The 11459-nt window shown below is 36.4% G+C and overlaps 1 protein-coding gene across 4 annotated transcripts; it reads right to left on the bottom strand.

Moving 5' to 3' along the window:
* Positions 1-40: 40 nt before the first annotated feature.
* Positions 41-8129, bottom strand: LOC135671948 (DNA topoisomerase 1 beta-like). 4 transcript variants are annotated; one of them, XM_065180389.1, is made up of 17 exons: positions 7880-8129; positions 6972-7160; positions 5812-6902; positions 5457-5651; positions 4842-4922; positions 4167-4226; positions 3944-4038; positions 3651-3807; positions 3378-3503; positions 2342-2422; positions 2180-2270; positions 1940-2094; positions 1410-1478; positions 1236-1325; positions 848-951; positions 600-768; positions 41-419 (listed from the first exon to the last, which is right to left on the bottom strand). In XM_065180389.1, exons 2-17 carry the CDS (start codon positions 7117-7119, stop codon positions 351-353), a joined length of 2781 nt encoding a protein of 926 aa, XP_065036461.1. In that variant the 5' UTR covers positions 7120-7160; positions 7880-8129; the 3' UTR covers positions 41-350. The 4 variants fall into 4 exon arrangements, with proteins under 4 accessions (XP_065036461.1, XP_065036465.1, XP_065036469.1 ...); XM_065180393.1 differs by having other exon boundaries at positions 6972-7170; XM_065180397.1 differs by lacking the exons at positions 2342-2422; positions 3378-3503; positions 3651-3807; ... (5 more) ...; positions 6972-7160; positions 7880-8129 and having other exon boundaries at positions 2173-2270.
* Between the last annotated feature and the right edge of the window lie 3330 nt (positions 8130-11459).

Raw genomic sequence — 11459 nt, forward strand, 5'->3', positions numbered from 1 at the left:
AAGGGATGAACATTGTAACAAAAAACTGTGGACCAATAAATCAAGCATAAAACTCAAGTTGCCAAAGATAGATTATCAAAGTTAATATAAGTCAATACAACAACCCTAGCTCCAAATTTAGGGACTAAAGGACTGAGAGCTCAATAATGTGGACATTTTAATGTACATAATGAAACAAGAATTCAAGTTCTCTACTGACTTGTGTCATGGTACATATAAGTTTCTATTGAAGGTTTTTCAATGAGGCTTTGGAGAAATTAGAAACAGGATTGGAATTTCCTTTAATTTAAACAACTGAATGGTTCGGAATTGTTCTCTTAATGAAATTAATCATGCCAATGAATGATGCATTAGAATCTGAAGTCGGGATCAACATCCATTGCCCAGGCGAATTTTGCAAGCAGCGACTTGTTGAATATCTGGAAACAAAAACATGCCACGAATTAGATATCTAATGAATGAGCTTTCAGGGGATAAAATATTGACACAAGTTGATAATAATACTGCAGAAGCTGATAATGAAGAATATACTTCATAAATGCTTCAGTTCAAAAGCTTAGACCAAGACTTTTCAGAAAGAGAAACAGGAGATGTGATACCTTCTCGATGGGTACTTCATGGCGCTTGCACCATGCAACTGATATTCTAGGATCAAGGTAGTTAATCTTTGATGTCCCTAGTGCAACTGTCTTGAGATCCTCTTTTATTCTTTTATCCAACTCCATTTTCTCTATCTTTGCATCAACCTGCACAAGCTTCTTTTCTATCCTGTAATTTGAAATGCATCAGATCATAGACATCTCAAAAGAAATTTTGAACTGAAGATTATTCAGGATAAGTTTATTACACATCAGGGGACAAGTTCTTCTTCGTCTTCCCTTCTTTATCTTTAAGTGGAGGTTTCCCTTTCCTAGCCCTATTCAAATCCATATTCAACTCGTCTCTCTGGGCCTGTTTGCAGCACATAAATAAAACAATTGTGTTTCATGATAAAACCAAGGTTTGTCGTACCATATCATACCGTTCGGCACGAACGGTATGTACCAGCCCGATAGCGGACGAGTACGAGTGGTACGTTGGTACGCTCCTATGTCCTATGTGTCGGTATAGCTTGGTGCGTACCATACCAACAGCCGATTGATATACCGATATGGACCAGTAAAGCAAACCATGGATAAAACTACATAAAGAAATCAACAAGGGAACAATATACAGAAATTAGAGAAACAAAAAACCTTTAGGTCATTTATCTTCTCATTCAACCTTGACATCTGACTTTCATGGGACTTTGAGACACTGCACTGGTGATTACATATAATTGCAACCTGTATTGTAAAAGAATACAGCAACAATGATCATGACTCAGCTGCAACAACAGTTGAATGGATACAACAAGTTGCTGATTTTACCTCTTTGTTGGCATGCTGATATACAGCAATTTTTTCAGGAAGTGTGCCATCCTTGGTTTCTTCATTCAACTGTCATATCATGGAAAAATCAGTTCAGACAAAGTAAAAGCTCCATAGCTATTTTTCACTAGGCAGTAGGATTATAAATACAGTGATGACATTGTCAAATGAAGTATCAAAATAAACATGTCCATATTTTGTATCTGCAGTGATGTAGCATCACCTGGAAGTAGTTTGATCTGGCTTTAAACTTAAATTCACAATGAGTGGTTATAAAGATTAAATCTTCACAGAAGATACAGTATCAAGTTGGTAAATCAAGTTAAAATTTATGTTTGTGAAGGCACACCACCGCATAAGCATCATTCTTCAGAACTTGAAAATGGAAGTACAACTTACAGTCAACATGGACCAAGAAAACAAAGCAGGTCTTGCTAATGAAAAGTACAAACATCAACTTCATGGTTACTATATCATCTAAGGTAATAGAAACTTAGCAAAAGAAGAACAAACATCAGCTTCATGCTTACTATATCATCCAACGTAATAGAAGCATTGTATGTACGGAAGACTTTGGCAGTGAGACCAGGCATGAGTTCCTTCAAATGTGCATTGAGTTTGCTCGTGTCCAGCAAGTCAAAGAGATCATCACCCTTACCCTTTCTACCTCCACCACTCTTTTTAGCTAATAAATTAGACGTACAGTTAGTGCTAAACATATTGGTTACAGAGAGATTAAATGAACTGAAAAATAAGTAGTCACCTCTCACCAGTTTGGAATTCTCCAATCGCTTTATAGACAGGCAATTCAACCTCAACGGTGTTCAAATATCGAATAGAATCTTTACCTAGGAAGTCGAACTGGAGAAATTAAAAAGTTAAAACCATTCAAGGAATGAATCAATAGAAGTGTCTAATTCTAGGCATTCTACCTTTAACATATTGGGAGGGACCAACTCAACATTCTCCACCTTTAAAGTGCAGCAACCAACAGTATCAGCCTCATCATCATCCTGTAGATAGATTCATAAGGCAAAACAATAGGCATTTTAAACCATGGCATCATGTACACATGAACTAAGCATGTATATATGTATATACATAAACATGTGTCTATGTTTTATGTGTTATATGTATGTACAAGATTATGTTTGTATGCAACCCTGATGTGAAGATTTCATTAGCTGCAACAATATACAGCAGCAATATTTTGATCTTTGCTTTAAGGATCTTCAAGTCCAATCCTCCTGAATTTTGGAGGATGGGTGTTTCTGGCATAGTTCTACTAGAAATTTAATGCTCCAGCTATAGGTGAACAAAGAACTATGACACAGTTCATTCAACATAAATATATCATGGTTAGAGGAAGTCTACAAGGCACAGCAGAAGAAAACCAGAGCATAGAATTGTACGAGGGTACAAGCATGTATATTTAAAACAGGCTAACAAAGTTACCCTGACAATATCAAATATAAGAAGGAGAAAAGATTAATCAGAATCATTAACACGAAATCAGACATTCACCCAAACTGCAATGTGCAATAAAGCTACTTGATCAAAAGAAGTGACTACTCAATAGACTGAGGTAACAACAAACAGGAACACTTCAACATAAACTTGGAGATCATGTTCACATGTCCCAACCATTATGTCTATAGTGCAAAATCAGAGTTACTAGCTTCCTCGGTCATTCAATTGTCAGGTAGTATTCCAGTAATCACGAAACTAATCTACCTAATTATCAACACAACTTGTTAACAAAATTTGCATTGCAATTAACATTCATATGTTAAGGGGTAAAAGATTTATATTAAGTAGTCTAGTTTCGAGCACCACAACTTGCAAGTTAACCTGATAATTGATATAATTGGGAAATAGGGAAGACTTAGAAACTAGCAGTATATATATAAACCACAGTGCAGAATAAATGTAGGATGAAACCATGGAAATTTATCACTGAATAAGCACCTTTTCATTTCCAGCCCTAAGTGCTAGTTTATCAATAAGGTATGTGGCTACTGCTATTTGCCTCTTCGTTGGATCTTTATTGGAAAAATCCCTTGTATAGTTTGCACGAATATTTTGTATACAATCCTGCAAAACAAATGGCATATTACAAACCAATGAACGATGATTATCAACAAAACCTAACCTTTCTCCATGTGTGGCCTAAGAAGCAACATATACTGGTCACAATTCAAACATGCTATCACTTCTGAATCAAAGAACAAGCAATATTACCGTCAACCGTCTGGCTTTCTCATATTTCTCTTTGTCACTTTGCCCTTTCAATGAACTGCTTGCCGCCAAAAAGACATACTTGAACTCTTTTGGATTTATGGGATCATTCCAAAATGCCAGCCATGTAACAGTGTTATCATGCTTCACTTCTTTCCACCTGAAAAAGGTAACTCAAATGCTGACATTTGTATGCCAATTACTAATTTCAGTCTATTTTCACAATTTTTACTAACAAGCCTGAACTAGTCTAGTGACTACCACACTCCAACCTTTGTCCTGTCAGGTTGCATTACCTCTCACCAGGTATTGGACATTCTGGTATCGGTGCATTTTTTCCAATATTAATTGTAATATCTCTTGGCCGAATTCTCTTTTTCAGTTTTCCCATCTAAAGTTACATCAAACAACAGTATTTCAGCACAAGAAAAAATGACAGGATAATTTTGATATATGAATTAATGCTGCCAAGCAGCTAACAACAATCAAATTCCAACATAATAATGATGAGAAATGAACCTTTGGGTGCTCTCCTCGGCCTCGAAACAGTCCTGGTGGTTCAACTCTGAAATTCCCAACCTAAAACAGACCTACTTGTTAGTTCTCAGCATAATAAATTAAAGACAAGGATTTGGCACCAAAATTTTACAATACGCATCACCATAACAAAGGTACAATACCAAAAGTCAGACTAACCTAAGGTGAAAGCATATCATATGGTGGTAGCATTGATGAAGAAAGATATCTTGCACTATGTATGAGTTAATTGATTACCGAAACAACAAAGAGATGTTCAAAATAACAACTCAACGAAAGACTTTTTTGTTGAGAAACTTTTTGGTAACAAAGACTTCTGGCATTCAGTGTCTTACAACGAAGCACCCACTTGGCAGTAAATAGCATGTTTAAAGCCTGATGAAAAATGTCTATAACACAAAGAACTCATAAGCTCTAGATTTGAGACAAAATTACATGCATATGTTCATTACTGCCAAAACAATAAGAAATAGTAACATTTAAGCCAAAGCTAAAAATTCTGAAAGCAAATTAAGTTTTGAAAATTTTAACAGCATTCCCTATCGATTCAATTACAGACTATACATCACAGGCCATGTTAGCTATTAGCTTCACATTGCAAATAAAATCAAGACACTAATAAGAAAAATAAATTTGAAGTCAGAACTTAGAATTAACCTTCTCTTTCACACCATCAACAATAGCCCACATGTATTTCTCTTCTTGCTTCATTTTTTCTTCTTTCAAGGCCTTCTTCTCCTGCATCAGAAGCATAGGTATAAAATCAGCGACTCCTACTGAGTATGATGATATGATAAATTTGAAACAGGAGATGAAAAGAAAATGCCACATTCAAGAAGCAAAATCAATTAATGACAAGTGAGTCTATCCCAAAATATCAATTTTTTCTAAACTATAGCAATGACCACAAAATGGTCCATGTGCCACACAATGTTCCTATCATAAATAAATCTAAGATTATAAATAATAATAGTTCCTAAGAACACGTGAGTCCACTTACAACTATCATATGCATTTGCTATGTAGTAATTGTGAATCAAAATTTGAAACAGTATTGCTTCAGAATGTGAAGTCCATCGGCAGAAAGATAAAGTTCAGTTCATAAGTAATAATCCTTTCCAGTTTCTGACAACAATTTTATGCAACTGAATAATTTAACTGGCACATCATTATGGGCATAGGTGATTCACCCCAAGATATCCGAACACGTATATCAGCATTTATTTCAACAAATCACAACAGAGTACATGAATGATTGCAGTGCTATTTTACCTCTCCACTCATCTGCTTCTTCTTTTCCTTCTCCCTTAGATGCCACTCATAGATTGGAGTGAAGTCACAGAGCTCAAATTTCTTAATGATGTGGTTTTTACCAAGTATTTGCCGCCAATCATACATGAAGTTCTCAATAAATTGTTTTTTGGTGGCATACTCTGTGTCCTTCATAACAGCAAACATTGTTGCAACCTGCAACCAGAGAGATTCAGAAGTCAAAGAAAAAAGTTTTAAATTTGTAAGTCATCAAATTTAAAGGCTACTGGTCTATTCTGAAAGTAGCAGAAAAAAATGAAAGACGAGAACAAATGCTAGAATTATACAAGTAATGCAAACATCTGTTAAACCTAACCTCCTCTTGTTCAGGAGTCAAATCAACTGGCTGTCCATTATAGAGCATTTTAACCCCGTGAGGCTTGTATGGAGGGGGGAAAATAACACCATTGTGCTCCAAGGTAGTCCATTTCTGGCCCCCACCAGATCCAGGAGGCACCTTCAAGGTCTTTGAAAATTTAGAATCCTTCATTTTCTTCTTCATTTGCTTGCTATCTTTCTTGAATGATGAAGTCTTTTTTAACAAATTCTTGGTCATTGATGTGCTGTTAGAAGAGACTGACTTTTTCATTCTTTGTGCAATCGGTATGTGATCATTATCATCTTCTTTTACCTCTTTCTTTACAGCAACTTCATTTTTAACTTTCACAAGAAAAGAGGTTTCAGAAACCTTTACTTTCTTAATTGATGAAGAATCTGAAGTCTTAGTATCACCTAGAGAACGCTTTGGACCACCTTTGGGGGGCCTAATTTCTTTGCTGGCTTCCTTCTTGCTAGAAGCATTAAACTTCAACTTTGGAGACAGAGACTTCTGATATGAGTCTGGATTTTTCACAGATGAACCACCAAAGACCTTCGACTGAAACCTAGAGATAAGTGGTTTTTCATCTTCTGAATCATCTGAATCTTCCTTGATGTTTGAATTCACTTTCATAGATGGATGTGAAGTGGGTTTCGCAGATTGAGGTAACTTCACAACATGTGAGGGGCCACCTGTACTGCACGCTGCTATAGAAGAAATCTTGGAGCTCAATGGTTTATTGTCATCAGAATCATTAGATTCCTCATTTCTAATGATTGGCTTGTCCACGATCATCTTATTTGTGTTATTTTTTGCAAAATAATGATCTGAAGAATGCTTGTGTATCTTTTCAGAGTCCATAAAAAATTTCTTCTGAACTGCCACAGAAGCTGAATTGAGTCTATGGCTCAATGGTTTATCATCATCCGAATCATCTGAATTCTGAACTTCAGCAATTGATTCATCTTGATGTTGTGGTTTTACATGACTGGTTGTTGATTTACAATTGGAAGAATGTTTTGTCAGGGCAGGTATTGAAGAATGTGAACTTGAGCTTGAAACAAAAGGCTTCTCAATTGTCGCCTTTGCTGTAAGAAACATTTGATTATTTTGCAATCGAGAGTCATAAGCAATTTGACTAGATTCAAGACACAAACCATCATGCTTCTGAGGAGCTGTCTTCCTTGAATCGGAGCTCGACCGAACTTGTTTCGATGAAGGGTTTGACCTCTTAAAAGTAATAGGTCCCTCCTCATCTTCTCCGCTGTCATTCATAACCCGGTTGATGCAACCATGTATAGACATTAGCTAGGGTTTAGCTTCTGTCAGCGTATACCAAGTTCTACCTGAAATACACTTAAAAATTAAAATTTAAGAAACTTAAGCAACAGATGCACAAGATTTTAGTCTACTCACAATAAATGAGAAAAGCTTAGCTTAGTTTCCATCACAAAATTTCAAATCTCGGTTCTGTGAGCCTCTAATCAGTCAGACTTCTTGATTCACATGCTTCATGTTTTAAGTGTTTCTGTCTGTTTAAAGATGGTGGAGTGTACTGATATCACATCTTGGACTCAAGTAACAAGATGTATCATACTGAAGACACTTGCAAGCTACAAAAAAGGAAATACTCAGAAAATGTGAAGAGAAATCCTAGCCTCACATCAATCGCTTCCAGAACACTTGGATCTACTTCTCATGCACGGAAACTTACTGCCCACGATTACACAGACAATTATTCCACATCAGATGCGAAACCCTAAAACAAATCTTGATCGAGCAGATGACTATTACAGAAGCCATACATTTTCTAGAACTAAGGATGCACATCCATGGACTGTCCATGACATGTACGATCAGTAATTCCTACTGTTGATTTAATACACAATTCATCACCAACAAAGAAACGGCACACGCCGAGGCTGAATACACCAAGAACCGAAGAAATTTTCTTCCATCGACCGACAAATCCACAGCAAACACAACAAAACCATCAGATTACGGAACACCGATCGAGCAGAAACCGATAAACGCCACGCGAATCGCGGCTTATAGGAGAACCAACCTGAATTGTTTCCCTCTGAAAGGGGGCGGGTGAGGAAAGGGGAAGGCGCGGCCGATCGAGAAGCGATTTATGCAGCGAGTTTGAGCTTCGGATCAGGAAGGAGGTAAGGTTTCTTGGAGGGCGTAATGCTCCCGTTCGCCTCCGCTCCTTCAGCTCGCCTTATCACTCTCTCCTCCCCAACCCTCTCTCTCTCTCTCTCTCTCTCTCTCCCTCTCTCTCTCACCCTTTTGGCCCTTCTCTTTTGTTGGCTGCCCCAAATCCAGACAGGACTCCGTCGCTTCTTGATCAACAATATTTCAGAAAACACCCTCTGGTTCATGAAATTATATACATATTTGTTTTTCTTGTCTTGGACAAAATTATCCACCAAATTACGATTCGGATCGGGTTGGGTCAGATTGAATCTTATATATTGATATTAAGCCTTATTAATTATTTTTATTTATATATATTTATATATATAATATTTATAAACTTTGTAACGATAAATATACATATATGTATTATAGTGTTAGGGTAGATTTTGATTATCCATAAGTTGATTTGGAGCTAATCTAGTTCCTTTCACGAATGTATGAATCTTGTAAAACTATGTTAGGGTACTCCTGACAATGCCCTTTTGAAGCTGGGTCGACATCGGATGTTCAATCTCTTACGACATGTTTGTGCACCCCCTTTTATAATGGGTGTTTCGAATTATTTACACTCATTTATTATGTAGTTTATATATTAATGGGAGTGTGAAGTTCGATCATAACTACCATCAGCCTGAATATGGGATTATATAATTATCTTTTATATGGTATTAATTGAGCATCATCCAATTAATTTTTCTTTAAAGATGGTCAATAAGATGTTGAAGTGATAATACATTATTAACGAAGTACTCCGTCGTGTCAATCACATGAAGCCCATTGGTTGGCTACATGGAGCTAACATGTCCTCTTTGTAGAAATGATATCTTAGTTATATGAGGCCAATACATATTTCTCGTGAAACTCATGTGTCGATTATGTAGAGTCGATTTGTTAAACCAATAGCTCGATCGTGTTGGTCATAATAGAGTCAACTAGTTGACAAGTAACATCGACATATCAATCACTTCAATTTTGCCCTAACAAATAGTTAAAATTATAGGTATTCCCAAGTTAACCATTAGTTAATTTATATTATTATCTAAAGTTAATCATTAGATATATATATATATATATATATATATATATATATATATATATATATGCTATTTCTACACTTTATAAGGATATGTATATAAAAAAAAATTCTTTTTTGTCTAATCCACAATTAAAGTCTAGCAATTAGAATCTTAAATTGGAATGGATAGAAATGGAGTAGGTCAACCTCATGAAGTCCACGAAGAAATCTTATCCACATTGTTCACATGCATGAGCTTTGGAAGAGAAAGGTGTCATACAATCCACATCCACCGTTCACAATTAGTTTAGCTCATGTGAGTAAATTTTGACTTGATATAGACGGTTTGCAAGTAGACACTAATTTAATATCCTTAAACACATACTAACCCTTTTTGCCTTTTGATTACCTAATTTTGATATGAAAATAATACCAGCTTAGAAATCACCTATATCGAGAATTGTGTTCATCGACTTGGACTTCTTCACAAATGTTGAGAAAATATTTTAAATTTATGTTGAGAAAATATGTCTTAATTTACAAATATAGGTTAACTATGTTATTATCTTTAGTATTTTCATCTTTATATTTTAAAAAGTTACAGTGATATAATTATGGAAGTGGAATAATTATGTCCATTTATCCTAACAATATTAGATTTTATCGATAAAACATGAAAATAAAAAGGTAAAAAGATAATTTTAACGTTCGGTGGTGGACGACAATGTTGACCCCTCCCCCTACCCCTTGGTCCCTAAGGTTAAGCGATCGTCGCCCTCCGCCTCCTCAACCACTTCATCGCTACTATCTCTTTCGTCTCCCTCCTCATTCTTCCCTTCTCCTTCTCCACCCTTGACCCGACGTTGAGCACGTCCACCACCTTTCCCATGACAACTCTATTACCGCTCTCATCCATGCCCTCTCCTTCCTCCGCCCTGGCATCATCTCCTGGTCTCATTGCCTCACCTGTCCTCCCTTCACCCTCCTCTCCAACTTTTTCATCAATTGGACCTACTATTTTGCCACTGATCTCGGCATTCCATATGTCATCTTTTATTCATTCGTCATTTCCATCCTTAACTATGTTTGGTGACAAATGCTCCTCGACGGAGGAGGTGTGTCTGCTATGGCTGATGTACGTTTGCTTCAAGAGCTAGTACACGTTGACAGAGGCCCAAATCAATGGGATTACAACAGGGCTGGAGAAGAGTGGGGTCCGCTTCCTATGAGCACTTGGCGAGTCAACGATGACACTGGAGGGGGTGAGAGGGATGGTGGTGCGAGGATGGATGCCACACGGGTGGCGATCTTGGGCCACACTTAATGGCTTCGTTCTGTTGGGAAATCTAGGGCAGCATCATATGTGCAATGGAAGAATAGAAAACACAATCCCATAATTTTTCGTAAGAAAAGAAGGTTCCATCGTCGTGCGAAGATTGATGTGCAAAGACTAGTCAAATAAAAAACTACGCATATAAAAAAGATGTGTTACGTAGGGAGATTATATATTCCTAAAAACCTACATATCTATGAGAGATGATGAATGATGTCAACTATCCTCCTCTCTAGCGGTCACTCATATGACAGGGGCTGCGAAGATGCTCCTTAAATTGCTACACAAACCTTCTTTTCATATATATCACAGGATCAAGAAGTGATCTACCATTCTTGCTATGCACACACCCCAAGCTGCTGGCTAAGGAGAAAAGAATAAAAATGACAGACAAAAAGGGATTTAGCTTATAACTCTTTGATTCTATCATATTTATAGATGTCTCTATAAACTTATAATATTTCTATACGATACATAAGAAATGATATGAAATACATTATTATTGCATGACTACACATGATTGACTAGTCAATCATCAAAAGACATGTTGACTGTATGTGACCAACACGTAGCAGTTGGATCCGAAGATATATAATTGTCATGAGTGACACGTGGTTGAACGATCGATCGTCCAAACCTTATGATCGACACAGTCAACCAATATGAGTTTTAAGTGCAATAAACATTATGCTATGCCTCCACCCCTTTTGCAGTTGATGTTTCTAAGTATAATCGTCCCCTAAGTCGCTTATAAAAGTGATCAAAGTATACCCTCAACTTACTTTTTGCAAGTTTGGTGTGTCGCAAACCTACACTAAGATGAATTTAGAACGAATATCAATTGAATCTTAATCATTTTCTTAGTTCAAACAATCAAAACAATCAAAATATGCAAGATCCAAATATTACTTTCCAACGACTATGTGACACCTCATATTGATCTTAAAATAATCTAATATTTTCATCCTTCTTTGCATTAATGATTGATGTGATTTGTCTCTAAACCAAATATAAAATGTGTAGCAAAGATTTTAATCCTTATTATGTCTAGGATTTCATTTGTACACTACCATAATTAATATTTGATTATATTTA

Source organism: Musa acuminata, chromosome BXJ1-1 (assembly GCF_036884655.1).
Source record: "Musa acuminata AAA Group cultivar baxijiao chromosome BXJ1-1, Cavendish_Baxijiao_AAA, whole genome shotgun sequence".
Classification (NCBI taxonomy): domain Eukaryota; kingdom Viridiplantae; phylum Streptophyta; class Magnoliopsida; order Zingiberales; family Musaceae; genus Musa; species Musa acuminata.